This window comes from Elephantulus edwardii, unplaced genomic scaffold (genome assembly GCF_000299155.1).
Source record: "Elephantulus edwardii isolate Elephantulus edwardi_28Jun2011 unplaced genomic scaffold, EleEdw1.0 scaffold00055, whole genome shotgun sequence".
NCBI lineage: Eukaryota > Metazoa > Chordata > Mammalia > Macroscelidea > Macroscelididae > Elephantulus > Elephantulus edwardii.
In genome coordinates this window covers 9,295,574-9,313,264 of record NW_006399805.1, presented here as the reverse complement: position 1 = coordinate 9,313,264, position 17,691 = coordinate 9,295,574, and the positions used below count along the sequence as shown (strand labels likewise).

At 49.5% G+C, this 17,691-nt stretch overlaps 1 protein-coding gene across 1 annotated transcript in view; it reads left to right on the top strand.

Moving 5' to 3' along the window:
* ZC3HAV1 (zinc finger CCCH-type, antiviral 1) overlaps positions 1 to 17,691 on the top strand; it is a 48,364-nt gene that overhangs the window by 4,343 nt on the left and 26,330 nt on the right. Inside the window, exons 2-3 of the mRNA XM_006887217.1 lie at positions 14,607 to 14,742; positions 16,763 to 17,021. Of these exons, the coding sequence (XP_006887279.1) occupies positions 14,607 to 14,742; positions 16,763 to 17,021 (395 nt within the window). The remainder of the gene's footprint in view (positions 1 to 14,606; positions 14,743 to 16,762; positions 17,022 to 17,691) is intronic.

The window sequence follows — 17,691 nt, the reverse complement described above, 5'->3', positions numbered from 1 at the left end:
TCTGTTTGCAACTTTTTGAGAAAGCACCATACCGCCTTCCACAGTCTACACATCTTTTTTTGACTGCTTTTTCTTGACTATTGTTAACCGTGAATGTTAATTGTAGCTCCAAGTAAAATGAAATCGCCAACTACTTCAGTCTTTATCATGATGTTGCCTGTTGGTCCACTAGTGAAGAATTTTGTTTTCTTTTTTTTTAAATTTTATTATTTTTTTTTTTAGAATTTTGTTTTCTTGATGTTGAGATGTAATTCATATTGAAGTCTTTGAAGTCCTTTCCACTTTCTGCAAGCGAGGTTGTGTCATCTGCATAATGCTGGCTGTTGATGCGTCTTCTTCTAATCTTGATGCATATATATTATAGATGGAATATGATTTGTGGAAGTTTGGCCGGATTCTCCATATCTAGTAAACCTTTTTTGAGAAGTTGAATAATTTTATTTCCTATACTTGTTCATCTAGTCAAATTTAAAATTTTGTGTCAGTTTTGAGTTTGGGAATGACCGTTTTAAGTTCATTAATGTAAAGGCACACCTTGTTGGTGTTACAGGTTCCAGGCCACCACAATAAAGCAAGTCACACCATTTTGAGGGTTTTTGCTTTGGTTTCCTAGAGCACATGACCACCAGCTGCTCTGTGGAGAAGGGTGAGCAGCCTCCTCTCGCCGAGGATCAGCTCTGGGTCGATTCTGATTATATGATGCACAGCAGCAGAACCCACTACACTGTATACAGTCCGCTGTCCGGTGCTGTCCAGCTGACTGGGACTCACAGTGGCTCTGTGAACAGGAGATCTGCACCTGGGGTTGTCCTGCGCCGTCCTCCGCATGTCTGGTTCTTTGGGCCTGTTATTGCAGTCATGTGTCAGTCCCTCTCACTGAGGGTCAATCTGTCTTTCTCTGACCTTTCTCAACATGACGTCTTTTTTCAAAGACTTAACCCTCCTGACTACATGCCCAAAGAATGTGAGATGCAGTTTCACCATCCTTGCCTCTAAGGAGCGCGCCCCAGCTGCTCTCTCTAAGGCAGACCTGCTTGTTCTGTGTGGTCTATTGAGGTTCAATAGCATGAGAAGCTCAGAGAGTGTTCAGTCACAGGGGAGCTCTGGTGGCTTAGTGGTAAGGAGTTGTGCTGCCATCCCAGAGGCACATAGCTTGAATCCATCTACCTACCAGCTGCTCCGTGGGGGAAGGATGAGCCATCTTTTCTTCCTGTTCAATTTACTGTCTCTGAAAACCTGCTGGAGAACCAGCTGGGAGTTGGTTCTTACTCGATGGTACATGGTACGTAACAACCTTGGAAAACTGGGAACAGTTGTGAGACTTCCAACATGTGGCAACGAGACATGAAGTGAGTGCAGGCTGCTAGGAAAATGAAGGACTGAAAGGCTGGTGGTTTGAACCCAGGCAGAGACAAAGGGTGGTCATAAACCTTCAATTCTAAAAAACAAAACGATGTCTGTGAGGTGTAAGAATGTAACACGCAGGCGAGGTATGCCTGTGTGTGGTCAGAAGGGACCTGTGAGAGTTGGGTTTTTTGGTGTTTTTTTTTGGTTTGGCCTCAGAGCCTAGAAAGCATATTTTTCTAACTAATAACTTACAGAACCTTGTCTTTCAAAGCTTGCCACAGTAGAACCACTTCCCTGGTGGACTAGTTAATGGACACTGTCTTGAGCAGTTGATCTCCAAGTTAAGATTAAAATGCCTTTTGTTTCAGGAAGCCTCTGTTCGTGTGGTGGTGATCTGCGTCTTACCTCGGCCTGAAACAATGCTGTTATTTACAGACGACATTTCTCTTGCCTGGTTTTGGTTTTTGGCTGTTGCTGCCGCATCGGCTCCATCTCCTGGGGCTCCCTGTGTGCTTTGTAGGGGTGTTGCTGGCTGGTTTGGGGAGAGTAAAAAGCCAGGAATTCATCCCATGGCGCTTTTGGATGGACTTGAACCTCCAACGTTTGGGTTAGCAGCTGGGGTTAACCTTCTCATCACCCAGGAACCCTCTCTATCCTTTGATGTGTCTCATTTTTCTGGCTTTGCTTTTCACTATGCCCTCCCGTGCACAGCAGAGCGTGCTTGGGCTAGGTGATTCATCTTGGCGCATTTACTCTGATATTTCTGTTTGCTCTGCTGACAAGCGTGTCAATACAGAACACAAACCCCAGTTCTGACCTGAGTGATAGAACCCAGCCTACCTATTGCCATCAAGTTGACTCATAGTGGTCTTTGAGCTTCTGCAGAGAGCAGCCCCACAGGGTCTCCAAGGCTGTCATCCTCATGGAAACACATGCCCTGAGAAACCGCTGGTGGTTGGAACTGCTGATCTTTCAGTTAGCAGTCACTCGGGTTCGTTGACACAAACAGTAACTACCAATTCCTGAGCAAATTACCATCTGCCAGGCACTCTGATAAGCCCCTTATTCATGTTGTTCCTGGTGGTGTTTTTACAATCGCTCCTACGATGGGGAGACCAGGACCAAGTCCTTGTCATTGAAGCCTACCAAGAGTGACCCTTCATGGCGTTTCCGAGGCTCTAAACCTCTCCTGGAGGAGACTGCCCGCCTTTCTCCTCTGGAGCAGCTGTGGGTTTGAACCATCACCCTTTCTGTTAGCAACACAACATGTAACCCACATGCTACTTCGGCTCCTTTGAGATCAGGGTTGCTGTCTGAGGCCCTGAGTCTGTTCTGACTCATAGTGACCCAGCGTCCATCAGCATCGTGTGAGTGGACACTCACTGAGGGACTTGCTCCTTTTTCACTAACCATCTTTTTTGCAATCATGTCCTTTTCCAGGGACCCGCCCTTCCCTATCATTAAGGTAGACTCGACTCTGAGGAGGTAGTTTCCTCTCCACTCCTATTTGGGGCACCCACATCTCTGGCAGTTCAAATGGCAGTTCAGAAGTTCCCTAAGAGACAGATGGACAGTCTCCTTCTGTAAGACTTAGAGCCTCAGAAACCGAATGGACGGTCAAGTATAATGGCCATGAGCTTGAAAGACCTTATTTTAGGGTTTTGACTACTCTGAGGGGGTCTCACCTGGTACTCTTACTGTTCAGAGGATTCTCAGTGGCCCATCCTTTTGGAAGTGGGTGACCACATCCACCTCCTAGTGTGTCTGGAAGAGAGCTGTGGTAGCCTAGTGGGCAGGGAGCTGTGCTGTTAACCCAGAGGTACATGGTTTGAATCCACCAGATGCTCTGTGGGAGAAAGACAGGCATTCGGCTCCAGTGTTATTTACTGCCTCTGAAAACCCTACTGCCTCTGAAAACCCGCTGTAGGGTTCTGACTCAGCACCACCAAGGTCATCTGGAAATTCCACTGAAACCTGCCCACTGGGCTCGATCCTGCTGGCATTTGACATCCTCGTGTCAAAGAAGCCCCATCTTAATGATTAGATATCAAGACCCAGAGGCATTCGGGCACGCGTGGAGGGCCACATAGCTGTCCTGCGTAAGGGTTTGAATTCAGACCTGCAAGATGGCTTAACCAGCACATTTGAGTCTACAAGTAGTTGTAGGGAATGTGATGTTACTTTAAGTCAAGGTGTGTTTTTCTTTTATTGTACGCATGATTTCCTTTTGTCATTCAGGCCTCTGGGAGTCTTGCACTTGCTGTGGTTTCTGCCCTCTGGGTGTTACCCTGTACCCTTTCCTGTTTGTGTTTCTGGGTAATTTAATTCCCGGTGGGGACAGGAGGGCCGGAAGAAGATTAGTTGACATTTTTTCAAATTGAGAAAAGTACCAAAAAGTGTAAAGACTATTATCACAGCCATCTTGAGTACTCACCTCCTGGAATAAAGGAATGTGGTATTTTTAATTTTTGCTTTGCTGTATTGGGGGAGGGAAATGTGCGACAATGAATGAATGAAAACTCAACTTTTCTGTAAACTTTCGTTAAAAATTACAATAAAATAAGAAAAAGCCAAAGAAATAAAATAATCATAGCAGACAAGGAAGATTCTCTCTTTACCCTGGTCCCATTCCCTCCTTCTCCAGAAGCAGCTTCAGTTGATTTGGATAGATGTACTTCCTGTCTATGGCCCCCTCCCCCCATATATGTATTTGTAAAGGAGCGTTGGTGGCACTGTGGTTAAAGCGCCCGCTCACCAACCCGGCCACTGGTAGTTTGAGTCTACGAGCTGCTCTAAGGGAGAAGGCTGTGAAGTCTGTTACGGAAAGATAGAAGCTTTGGAAACCCTGTGGGGCAGTCGTCCTAGTGTGAGTCAGAATTAGTCAAAACTGACTCCGTGACCACGCGGGCTTGATTTATACCTCGAATGGCCAAAACAGCCAACACATCTGGCCTGGGAGAAACATGGCCAGAGTGCTCCGCACAAGCAAGCGTCATCTGTGGGGTACGTTATCAGAAGAGGTGGGCGCCTGCAGAAGGACCTCATGCTTGATAACGGAGAGGGGTCAGTGAGAAGGGGGGATACCCTCAACGAGACGGCCTGACACAGTGACTCAGCTCAGTGCATCAAGCGGATGAAGCGGAACCAGGCAGGCTTTGGTTCTGCTGCACAGAGCTATGACTCGGCACCCATGCCACTGCACCCGTGTATTTATATCTGCAGGTGAAATGCAGTCCTCCTCGTTTACACGTGTTAGACTTTTCTCTCTCTGCTTTGTTTTTGAGATCTAGTCACATAGACATATAAGGGTCTAGTTAATTTTAATACTGCTGTAGTATTTTTTTTAAATGTTTTATTTTATTTTATTATTTTTGTGTGTGTACTGTCAAATTGGATCTGACAGGTACAGGAGGAGATTGTCCCTCCTTCTCCTGCAGAGCATCTGGTGGATTTGAACTGTGCACCTCTGAGATTGCAGTACAGCTTCCACCATTGTAGTATTTTATCCAATGATTTATACCACAGTTTACTTCCCCATCGGGCAGCTGGGTTTGTTTCCTCTTTTTCTGTCTGTATAACAACCATGAATATACGTGTAAGTATCTTTCGAGGGGGTGCTCTGGTGGCCTGTTGGGGAAGGAGGTACTGTGCCAACCCCAAGGCCTATGGGGAGGAAGATGGCATCCCCTTTGTGATTTACGGCCTCTGGTGGCACCGGAAGGTCAGCTGTGAGTTGATTCTGACTCAATGTTATAGAATGACAGTAACAACAAGTGCCTCTTGAACTCTGGGTGGTGGAAATGGTCAGGCTTTTAGGTCCTGATCTTAGGAGCACAGTGGGTGGTTTAATCCACCAAGAAATGCCTCAGAAGAAAGGCCTGGCAGTCTGCAGCCATTGTAACCTCCTGTGCTCTGCTCTGAAATGCAGGGCTTCGAGGGTGTGGTTCTTGTCCTCAGTGCCTAGGCTGCTTCCTCCTTGAGAAGTTCTGGAATCTACTTTCTCTTCTTCTGGGAGGTGCGTTTAAATGGAAACAAAATGTGGCCTTCAGAGTATGGCTTGGATTTGCATTTGAACTTGCAAGCTGCTTTTTGTCTGGTGTATTTAACAGGGAAACTGGCTGCTTGGAATTTTCTCCCAAAAGGTGCCTTAGACATCACCTGGGAAGTTTTGTTTCCAAGTGAGCTGCATTATTTTTTTTTAAAAAAAAATTTTGTGTGTGTACCATCAAATCAGATCTGACTGGTACAGGAGGACATTGCCCCTTCCTCTCCAGCAGAGCGTCTGGTGGATTTGAACTGCATACCTCTGGGATTGCAGTGCAGCTTCTCACCACTAGGCCACCAGAGCTCCCTGCATTTTAATTTTAACTTGATCAGATTCAACTTAACGTCAGCAAAAATGACATCCAACTGGGAGTCAAATCTGATCAAGTTGGATGTCATTTTTGCTGACGTTAAGTTGAGACACTTACTAATATTATATACCTGCTACTTTGGACCATGATAAACATATATATATAAACATCAGATTACAAATATTTTCTACTTTTTTACAATCTAAACTGGAGATTACAAAATGAAACATTTAACCTAAGTGTAGGTTTGATTTCCTTCCATTAAATAGTTATCATTTGCTCACATTTATTCTTAACAGGGTCTCTGGATCTTTGATTTCTCTCTTTTTTTTTTGTGAGTGATCAAAACAAATTTTATTTGCCAATAACCTATAGTGTTACAAGAGATATATTGTTACAATGGGTAAGTAGTGAGCTGCTAGCCAAAACATTAGTTATTTGAACCCATCACCCACTCCCAAGCTGATGTGACAGTTTACTTTTGTAGAGATGACAGTCTTGGAAACTCCATGGGTGCAGTTCTACCCATCCTAGAGTGTTATTAGGAGTTGTTATTGTTCCAAGTCAAAAGATTTGTCTTTTTGTAATGTTTTATGTCTTTTTCTTAGAGAAAAATGGAAGATTTTATAGTTAGGAAGAAAGAGATTGGCCAGAATCCACATGGAATAAAAATATATATTCAACTATCAAACTAGATTTTGTTTACTCTACATATGTTATGGTAAAATGAACAATATATTTGAAAATAAATAACATTTACTGAATGGCTATTATTTGATAGACACTTTACTGAATACTGTTGTTGATTACTGTTGATTCTAACTGACCTTTGGATCTTTGATCTCTTAATTGCTCACCTTGGAATAAAGTCCTGATGATCTACTTCTGAAAGCTCCTAGCCTTTGAGAACCCTTCCAGCGGGCGCAGTTCTACCCAGAAGTCGATGGGGTCACCTTGACTTAGAACTCATAGAGCACCTGGTTAATCAGCGCTCTTTAACTAGACCAACCTCCTAGATGGGTTTGGGGAGGGAGTGAAAGAATCCAGAAGGTTCTAGAATTTCAGGCCAGTGAGAAATCAGTTTAGCCAAGTCGAATCAGGGGTTCTCAGGCTGAGAGGAGAGAGCGGAGACCCATTTCATGACCAAGAATTTTCCCCAGTGCTTTTGGGTAGATTTAGTTAGATTCGTACCCTCCCTGATGGGTCGGAGTTCTGGTGTAAATCTTTAGATGGAAGGAAGTCATCCAGAGTGGTGAGTTCCAAATGTTTGCACCCCGACCTGGTGACTAGTTCATGACCCCAAATGTCAGGTGTGAGCCGGAAGGAAACCCCACTTGCCCTTCAGCCGCTGGTACAGGGAACGTGCGTCTCTGGACCAGGAAGTGCAGTGAGCTTCCTGCGGGACGGTGCCTGCGGTGTGGCAGCCCCTGGTGAGGTAGGTGAGCACAGGTGTATCTGTGCCTACCTGCGCATCTGTGGTGAACAGTGTCACATGTTGCTATCCCCCCCACCCCCGTGCGTGTGTGCGTGTGTGCATGCATGTGCACGCACCATGGGGAAGAGAAGTGTTCCACTCTTACCCATGCTGTAATGGATCTTTGTGAGTCTCCTGGGGTGGGTCGAGTGAACCAGCCTTGGAGACTGTTGTCATTGTCGTTGTTAGGTATTGCTGAGTCAAAACTGACTCATAGAGCTGCCCCTCCAGCGGGTTTTCAGAGGCAGTAAATCACACGGGAGGAGACGGCCCATCTTTCCTCTGCACAGCAGCCGGCTGGTGGATTCGAGCTGATTACCTATGGGTTGCCAGTGCAGCTCCTTACTGCAAAGCCTGGGGAGTAGCTCTACAGCTGAATCACTCCCAGAGCTTGTTCAATGCAGATTCCTGGGCTCCTGTCAGAATTGCTGGTTCTCCAGCCTCTTGGTTGGACACTAGAGGTCTGAGGCTCAGGAATTTGCCTGGAGCCTGGCACCCAATGTGGCTGGCACGCCATCTGGCCCTGAAGGGACATAGGAGCCACACTTTTGGACCTTGTGGGATGGGGGTAGGGTAGACTCCTGGCAGATTGTTAATGCAAGATGTCAGGTGACTTCGACTTCAGGAAAAAAAGAGAAATGGATTCTTTAATGCACAGTGAATACAAATGTAGGAAGGCTTTCGGCAGGGCCTGTCCTGGCAGAGGCACAACACTAGAAACCTCTGTGAACAGATGTTTGTTGAGCATGTCTGTTGTATCACGAACAGTGTAGATTCTTCTAGAAGCAGTTATTTCTTCCTCTTTCTGCAAACCAAAACCACCCCACTTGCTCTGGTGGCTTAGTGGTAAGAGGCAGAGCTGCAAGCCTAAAAGCACACGGTTTGAATCCACCAGTTGTTCTGAAGGAGAAGGAGGAACAGTCTCTTCCTTGTGTGATTTGCTGCCTCTGAAAAGCCGCTGGAGGGTCAGCTTCGAGCTGCTTCTGACTCGAGCTCCTGTGGGACAGGTTCCTTGACGGAAGGAGATGGCCTCGTCTTTGCCTCACAGAGTGGAGTGTCTCCTGGGTTAGAACTGTTGACCTTTCCCTTACCACTGCGCCCCCAGGGCTCCCTCCTCAAATGCCCTCAACTAGTTAACTTTTCGAGGAGCTGTGGTGGCTTAGTGGTAAGAAGCTGCACTGCCAGCGCAAAGGTACACAGTTTGAATCCACCAGCTACTTCATGGGAGAACGATGCGCGGTTTCCATCTGTGTAATTCACCGCCTCAGAAAACCCACTGGCTGGTCAGCTGAAGGCCACATGTGACTTGGCACAAAACAACAAAAGAACAACAGTTGTTACTTTTCATATTTTCATTTTCTTAACTTGCAAGAGGAGTCTGGCTTACAGAAGGTCATAGGAAGGAGAGGGTGCTGGGCCTGATATCTCCATCATTCTCGTCATTCTCACCCTCTCCATGACCCTCACTTCTCCTTCAGTCCAGCAGTGGCACCCCAGCCTGCCTGTTCCTTGGGGTCACGTGGCTCCCACTCTGACACTAGTTTTATTGGTCAGGGAATGTGACCTGGACATTGGGAGTTTAAAAAAAACCTCAACAAACCGTTGGTGAGATTCCCACCTTGCATGCCCGAGACCTGGGTTCAAGTCCCGGCCAGTGCCCTCCAGTGCAGCCACCATCAGCCTGTGACTGGGAGCTCAACATGACTCTATGATGATGAATATGCTCCCAGACTCAGAGAAGGAAGAAAGGCCTGGCAATCTACTTGTTTTATTTATTTATTTTTATTACTTGTGTACCGTCAAATCAGATCTGACTGATACAGGAGGAGATTGTCCCTCCTTCTTCAGCAGAGCGTCTGGTGGATTCAAACCTCACATCTCTGGGATTGCAGTGCAGCTTTTTGCCACTAGGCCACCAGAGCTCGCCCTGGCAATCTACTTGTGAAAACGAGCCAGTGAGAACCTTGTGGGTCAGCGCTGTCTGGTCTGCAGCTGATCTCAGGACTGAGCGGTCATCCTGTCACACTGTCTTGGAGCTGGCCAGTGGTGGTGCTACCATGTAGCCAGCATGGGGGAGCCATGGATTTAGAAAGTTGGACCAGAGGAAAAGGCAAGAATGGGGAGACCGGTCCTGTGAATGAAGAGAGGCTTGGCGGGCACTGATCTTTGCCCTATTCTTGGACCCATGGTAGAGTCAGCCCCTTTCCCGATCTTCTAGGCCCAGCCCTCATGTCCAGCTCCCCTGCCCCTCAGTGACCAGACTCCCATCTCTGTCCTGTGGGCGCTGTGGTCCAGCAGGCCCACGTCTTCAGCTCTGCCCCTGCACCCTTCCCTGCACCGACTGTAACCCTATCCCGGGTTCTCTCCCGGTCTGCTCCCTGCTGCCACAGTAATTCTGACTCGGTGACCCGACAGGACGGAATAGAGCTGCCCATTGGGGTTTCTGAGGCTTCTCCTAAGGAGCAGCAGGTGGATTTGAACTGCTAACTTTTTCATTAACAGACAGATGTGTTGAGCACTGTATATCCGGAGTACCTCCCCATCTTACATTGTTGTTAGAGGTTCTTGGAGTCCGCTCCCCCTCCCTGACCCTTCAGACAGCATCATCATCCTCGTACCGTCATCCTCACAGTCGGCTGGTTTGAGCCTTGTGGCCTCCGTGGTCAGTCTGTCTCCGGGAGGCCTTCCTTGTCCCTGACTCCTGCACACTCATGTCCTCAGAGGGATGGCACCCTGATGCCACGCCTCTCACCTTGCTCGGATCAGAGGGCACAGTGACTGTTATTTCTTCTGAGGGAGAAGTGCTCGTTCCCTCGCTGGTGTGTTCTCTTCGCCAGCACCACAGTGCGAAAGGCATCAGTTCTTCACTTTTTCTCACTCATTGTCGATTTTCACACGCAAAGCATTCGAAGAGAGGAAGTGCAGGGTCTGACCAGTAACTGGTGATTTAATTGGAGCCTCCCTACTCTGGCGAGCTTGAGCACTAACACGTCACTGGCCGTTTTTGTTGTTGACACCCGTCGGACCAGTGCTTTCTAGATTCTTATCTTTCACACGTTCACTTCCGTCTTCACCTGACTTAGGTGGTGAGCTACTTCCTGTTGTCTGTCCTGGTGTTTTCTTCCACCAGGAGCAGTGAGGGAGGGCACGGGGCTAGGGGAGGAAAGGAGGCTATTGAAATTCACATGACCCTCAGAAAATAGGCCTCTCCCTCTCCTTAGACCTCCTCTGCTGGCTGGGGTGCTGGGTGGGGGCCTTCTCTCTTGGCCAGGGTGCTGGGTGGGCCGCCTCTGTTGGCCAGGGTCCTGGGTGGGCCTCCTCTGCTGGCCAGGGTGCTGGGTGGGCCTCCTCTGCTGGCCAGGGTGCTGGGCAGTGACTGTGTTTACTGACTTGCGAAGTTCAAGGTCAAGGAAGCCAGCTTCATCCGAGTCCAGGTGTGTGGATATCAGCACTGGCTGTGCAGCGCTGTCAGGCCGGCCTCCCAGTCCAGTTAACACAGGCTCCCAGGGCACCACTCAGGTGTCTGAAGCATACAAGTGATGTCCAGGTAGCTGGATTTGAACCACTCTACCCACTAGGACCTCACTGAGTGGGGAGCGGAGCCAAAATCCCCTTCTACTCTGCAGCCAGAGGTGGAGAGAAGCTTCTAGACTTCTGGCCTTGGGTTTCCTGAGAGAGGCATCTTGCCCCTTTTCAAGGCCAGCTGTTGGGCTTTTCATGTTCATCTGCTCCCAGAGGCTAGTTCATCCCAGGGTGGTCCTCTGTGTCTCCCAAGGAGCACTTTTATATCCTGAGAGATGGGGATCCTGGGACTACAAGCTCCTGGAGCCTCCCAGCCCCCTACTCCAGACTTCTTGGAAATGCAACAAATTAGAACTCCTTGAATCTCTGGTTGAACTGCTGATGGGTGGGGCTGGCTTTGCAGGGGTCTCAGTGGTTCTGAGAATCCCCCATTCTGGGACTCACCCCAGGTCATGCTGACTGTGCAGGCAGAGGGCCCCTGCCTTGGTGAGACCTCCAGCCCCCAGGCCCCAGAGGTGGGGGGGGGTGCCCAGATTAAGTCTCTTAGCGTCTGTGAGGGACCAGGAGCTGGGGCAGACGCACCAGAAGGAAGTGGGAAGTTGGTTCACCTTACACTTAGCTCTGCATTTCTCGTGCTGCACCCTTTAAGGAGCACTGGAGCGAACACACTGACCCTGTCCTGGGCGGCCCAAAAGAGAAATCTTAGGGAGGTGTAGTCCGTGCGCCTCAGCAGTGAGCGTGCAAGATTTCACCCCCTCCCCCCACTTTGGATATGTTATCCGCAGGCGCCAGTCCCTGGAGAAGGACATCAGGCTTGATAGACTGAAGGGTCAGCAGAAGAGAAGCGGCCCAGTGAGATGGTCTTTGAGCAGGAAAGCAGGCTGCTTGGCGGGAGCTCGCAGCCCATGGTGAGCTTGGACACTAACCCCAGGGCTGTGTCCTGCAGTTTGAGTCGACCAGCAGCTCTGGGAGAAAGATGACCAGAAGCCTCTGAGACCTGGGGCGGGTCACCTGAGGTCACCCAGAGCCCACGGAGGGCGGTGTGAAGAGGCTCTTCATAGATGTCCTTCAGCCTCTGAGACTCCTTTCCCAGTACTCTGACAGTGTCCAGAGCCATTCACAGGGCTTTTCTGGGCAGTTATTTCAGAACGAGGTCAGTAGGCCTTGCTTCCTAGTCTTTCTTGTTCTGGACGCTCTGACAAAACCTGTCTGCTGAGCTGCTGTGTGCTGTTGAGTTGGAAGTGACTCTTACAGGTTTTGAGTAAATCCCAAGTGAGGCGATGCTGGTGGCTTTGGACCCTGTGCGGTCAGGATTGCTTCTTACGTCACATAGTTTCCAGCTTCACTCAAACACAAACCCCACAGAACAGAACCAGGAAACGGGCCTGGGTGTGCCCTCAACAATTTACCCGGAAATAGCTAGCAAGCTTGATGAATCACAGCCCTGGCCCCCAGAGTTAGGTGGCAGGAGCCCAGAACCACCCCTGAACCCTTTAGGCGTCTATGACGGTGAGTGCTTGACACCAGAGCCTTGTGGGCGATTCTGCACTGTGACCATGTGGTTGTCAGGGCCTGGGGTTATGACCTGATGGGGGGCTTCTTTTGCCTCCAGATTGTACAAATGAAGCCTTGACCGAGATGCATTCTCTCTCTCCGGGGATGATCTGTCCATTTCCCTGTCTCCTGCTTGTGTCTTTTGAAAGGATCTCAGAATAAACCTGACTCAGGGTTGACTTTTCTCCCTGGAACAAGCACCACCAATTCATGCCATCAGGCTAAGCTCGTTCCTGCTCATCAAAAGGTTGGTGGTTTGAAACCACCCAGAGATTTCTCGGTAGGCAACCCTGACAATCTGCTTCTTTAAAAATTGCAGACAGGAAAACCTTGTAGGCTAGTTCCCTGGCCCATGTGGTGGTCATGAGTTGGAGTGGAGGCAGCTGGCACCCACTCCTGATAACTACACCCTTTGTAAAGTCAAAGCTATCAACTGTGCTCTCACATTAACTATCCAAGTTAACATTGATTGGAGTGTACCTAACTAAAGGCAACAAAATAACCCTTTTGTGTCAGCCGGTGGGAAACCGTAATTTAAATAGCCCTGAACTGCTCTCCCCCTCTTGTAGTTTGGAAAAAAATCAGAGCTCCAGGTTTTGTCTTCTTAGATTTGTTAGTGGGTTTTTGATTTTTTTTTTTTTTTTTAATTTAAACAATGTGTTACAGTAAGTGTATCTAGCAAACTTGCCCACCTCCTGGGGAAGGGCCTGGTAGGGAGCTGGCCAGGAGCACTCCTCTGTTGGATGTGCTGATAGTGGTGCTGGTGGGAGGCACTATCTGAGACCACAGGGCGAGGCTGCAGCTTATCAAGAGGTGTCAGAGAGGCAGGGGATCTCGGTGCAACTGGAGAACACACAGGACGACAGCGGGCTGGGGGAGGGGGCAGGAAAGGCGGGCTCAGGGCTGCGTTAAAGACTGTCTGCTAACCTGAAGGTTGGTGGTTTGAAACCATCTGAAGAGAGAGAGAGGAATTGTACTCATTGTGGTTGATTTGAAACCAGCTCAGAGCTGCCCTCCAGTGGCTGTCAGAGCCTGTAGGATTGCCCATCTTTCTCTGAGTGGCTGGTGGATTTGAATCCCCTGTGAGCTGTGTCTATGTGAGCTGCACGGAGCCCTGGGGACGAGGCCACCTGAGGTGCTCCCCGTGAAGATGTTACACAGCCTGGGAAGCCCAGGAACGGGCCTGCTTGGGCTTGCAGGGTCGCTTGGTTGACGTTGACATGAGTGCCTCTGATCAGCTGTTTCTGGCAGTGGCGCCCATGTCAGAAGCCACAGGTGACAAAACCTTTCTGTCATCAACAGACAGTTCTGTGTTCAGCTGCACCAGGCTGCCCGCGACCACGAAGGTCTGAAAGTGAAGCGGTTTTATGGTTTGGTTTGTTTTCCTGAAGTTTTGTTTTACATAGAATATGAAGACTGTTCTGTTCCTTTGTAATCACAAAAAAAAATAAATGTTGGTAAAGGAGATGGTTGTGTGCCGTTGAGTTGAAACCCACTGATAGCGGACTCTTCAGGGGCTTTTCCTAGGCAATAAGTCACACAGGAGGAGATTCCCTGTCCTTTCCCCAGGGAGCAGCTGGTGGATTTGAACTGAGTGCCTTTGGGATTTCAGTACAGCTTCTTACCAGTAGGCCACTAGAGCTCCCTACAGAAGACAATTAGGTGCTGTCATAGTGACTGCCCCATGGAATTGCTCCCGGTTGGGTTTTCTGTTTGGTTTTTTAAAAAATTTTATTATTTTTCTGTGAGTGTACCGTCAAATCAGATCTGACTGGTACAGGAGGAGATTGTCCCTCCTTCCCCGGCAGAGCATCTGGTGGATTTGAACCGTACACCTCTGGGATTGTAGTTGCAGCTCCTTGCCAGTAGGTGGGTTTTCTGTTTTTAAAGTTGTATTTTACTTCATTGTTGAGAGTATGCATGACAGAAACATGCGTTCAGCAGAGTCTCCCTGTACGATTCAGTGACATTGGTTAAGTTCGTCAACTTGGGTGAGGATTTCCCTCCTTTTCTCAGTTGTCTGTCTCCCATGAACTCCGCCCTCTGCATTTCCCAGATAACTTTTTGATCTGATTTTGCCAACTTGATCCCATAGAGAGATCCTGAACGAGCATCACACTCACAGCATCTGTACTTGGTCTTCACCAGTGAAGGGAAACATGTTTCTGGGAAGCCTTGCCGGGGGTGTTTTCTGGCAGGTGGATTCAAACCGCTCACCTTGCCACCAGCAGCCTGCTAGGTTACACACTCTGTCTTCAGAGGGTGTGGGCCTTCATCTTGGGCCGAGTTTTGTGGGCCGTTCGCTTTGCTTTACTCTGAATAGGAGAACTGATAACTTGTGTGTTTCCTCCCAGGAACTTGTGCAAATATTCTCATAACGTCCTCTCCGAAGAGAACTTCAGAGTCCTGAAAAAGCATGAACTCTCTGGCCTTAACCAGGAGGAACTGGCTGTGCTCCTTGTCCAGAGTGACCCTTTCTTCTTGCCTGAGGTAAGTCACGACTCCATTAAAAAGCAAGTAACCCAAATTCAACTCTGTCCAGTCAGTTCTGACCCACGGAGACCCTGTGTCGGGTTCCCGCTGCCGTATATCTTTATAGGGAGGAAACTGCCCCTCCTTTTTCTAAGGAGCACCTGGTGGATTCAAACCGCTGACCCTTTCCATAACAGCCCCAGTACTTGATGTACTATGCTACCAGGGCTGCAGGGGAAAACGCAGGGAGAAGTTTATTCGCAGAGAATGCGGGAGCAGGAGCTGAAGGTCAGCATCTTCATCTGTGCTTGGCCAGCAGGAGGCCGCTCAGTGACCTGAGTTGTTGTTGTGTGTTGTCACGTTGGTTAAGTCTTTTTTTCTTTCTTTTTTAAATTAATTTTAATGAAAGTTTACAGTTGATGGTTAGAGAGCGTTCCAGAAATACACGTTTCTGTTTCTAAATGTAAAGGCTAACATGCACCTGATCCAAGCTAGACAGAGCCATGGTATTTTTAATTGCACACATCTAGAAGTTGGACAATGAATAAAAAAGCAGAATTGCTGTCTTGAGTTGGTTTACTACCTCAGAAACCTGAGTGACTTACACAATGATGCAGCACTGTATAAAGCACTGACCACATATGTGAGATGATTAACTGACGTCACAGGAGCGCACCAGCCCCATCTCAGAAGGTTCTGGCTCTGCAGGTCTGGGGTAGCTCTGGAGGGTTTGCCCTTCTGACAGAATGCTGGTGCTGGTGATCAGAACCCTCTCAGATGGGACCACCAGCAGGGTATCCAGAACCCTCTAGAACCTGGATCAGGGACTCGAGCAGGAGCCTAGGCGACAGAGTCATCACTGCCGGAGTCTGAGCCCTTGTTTTGTCATCTGCCTCGTTTTCGGGCTCCCTGCTCTCCAATTGATTTGGGGTCTGAGCAGACAGCATAGGAATGTTCACATGAGCTTGAGGGCGCTTGGAGCAGGCTCCCCACGCCCCGGCTCTGGTGCTTCAGGAGTTAAATGCCCACATCCCACTTTGTACAGTACTTTCATGCATATGATTTCATCTGCTTCCACAGTTTGTAGTGGCCCTGGTGGCGCAGTGTGATACGTACTGGGATGCTAACGGGTAGCATGCGGTGGTTTGAATCTGGCAGCTGTGTTGTGGGGGAAAGCTGAGTGGTCCCTGTAAAGATTGACATCGTGAAAATCCCACGGAGGGTCCCAGGATGCGGGTGATGGTGGTGGGGTTTGACTCAGTAGGTTGGTGTAGGGAGCACTGAGTGACAGATTCTGGGGTGAGAAAAGGAGATTTTAGTAGAGAGGAAAGCAAACAGCCAGCAGAGATACACTCGGAGAGACGGCAGGGGTTTTGGAGGGGGCTGCGGCTGCTTTAGCAGAGGTGTTTGGGGCATTAGTTGGGAAGGAGGCGTTTTAGAAATCCGTCCTCTAAGCAGAGGTGGGCCCCTTGGAAGTGGGTGAGTCTGGTGCGCCACATGCCCTGTCCTTGGATGTGGCTCTGTGGCAGATCTGGGGTTTGCTGTGATGGTGACTCAGGAGTAGGTGGCTTTTGGTTTTTTGTGTTTGTTTTTTTTCGTTGTTGTTTTTTCTTCTTCTCTCTGTTTTCTTTTTGTGTGCCATCAAATCAGATCTGACTGGCACAGGAGGAGATTGCCCCTCCTTCTCCAGCGGAGCGTCTGGTGGATTTGAACAGCGTGCCTTCGGGATGGCAGCACAGCTTTTTGCTGCTAGGCCACCAGAGCTCCTTAGCAGGTGGTTTTGGAAGAGACCTTGTATAGGCTGATAGGTGGAGGAAGGTGCTGGTGGCAGTTACGCCTGACCACCCATGTGGAGGCTGGTGCTTCAAACCTCCCTCAGAGTTAGTGTGGAAGAAAGTCCTGGTGATCTGTACCTGTGAATGTCCCAGGCTAGACACCGGCGTCGAGCAGTTTTGCATTCCCTGAGTAGGGGGGATCTACTCAGCAGCTAACAGCCATCACTGCCCTGGTGGCCACTGACCTGCCCCCCACCCCCCAGATCTGCAAGAGCTACAAGGGCGAGGGTCGCAGGCAGATCTGCAGCCAGCAGCCGCCCTGCGAGCGTCTGCACATCTGTGAGCACTTCACCCGCGGGAACTGCAGCTATGTCAACTGCCTACGCTCCCACAACCTGCTGGACCGGAAGGTGCTGGCCGCCATGCGCGAGCACGGGCTGGAACCGGACGTGGTCCAGAACATTCAGGACATCTGCAACAGCAAACACAACCAGGGCCGCAAGAACCCACCAGGCCGCAGAGGTGAGCTGGGCCAGAGAGGTACAGGTGGGTTTGGGGAGAGGGGGTATGTGCAGGTGGAGGGGTCCCAGAGAAGAAGTACTGGGGAGAGGATGCCAGAGAGGTGGGGCAGGGCCAGGGAGGGCATTGCCAAGGTAGGGGAGACGGAGGAAGGGGGTGCCAGAGAGGTGAGGGGTGAGTAGGGGGAGGAGGCGCTGGAGAGAGTTGGGGGTAGGCCTGGGGAGGGGGTGTGCAAATATAAGGGAGAGCTAGGAAAGGGGTGCCAGAGTGGTGAGGGGTGAGTGGAACTAAGGAGGGGATATGAGAGAGATAGAGGGCCAGGGGAGAGGGTGCCAGGGAGGTAGGGGTGAGGTGGGCCTGGGGAGGGGGTGTGAAGTGATGGGGGAGACACAGGAAGGGGGTGTCAGAAGAGGAGTGGGTGCTAGAGAAGTGAGGGGTGCTGTAGAGGGGGATGCTGAGAGGTGGGGCAGGTTCCTCCTAGAGCCAACAGAGCAGGCCTCCTTCTGGCTTCTGAACCGGAGCGAGTGAATCTGGGGTCTCGCCCCCTGTGACCTCCGTGACAGCAGCACTAGGTAGCTGAGACCCCAGGAAACCTGGCTACACCCGAGGCAGCTTGGCCTCATGGCTTCAGCAACTTGAGGTCTAACTTTGGTGAATTTCTTTTTTTTTTTTT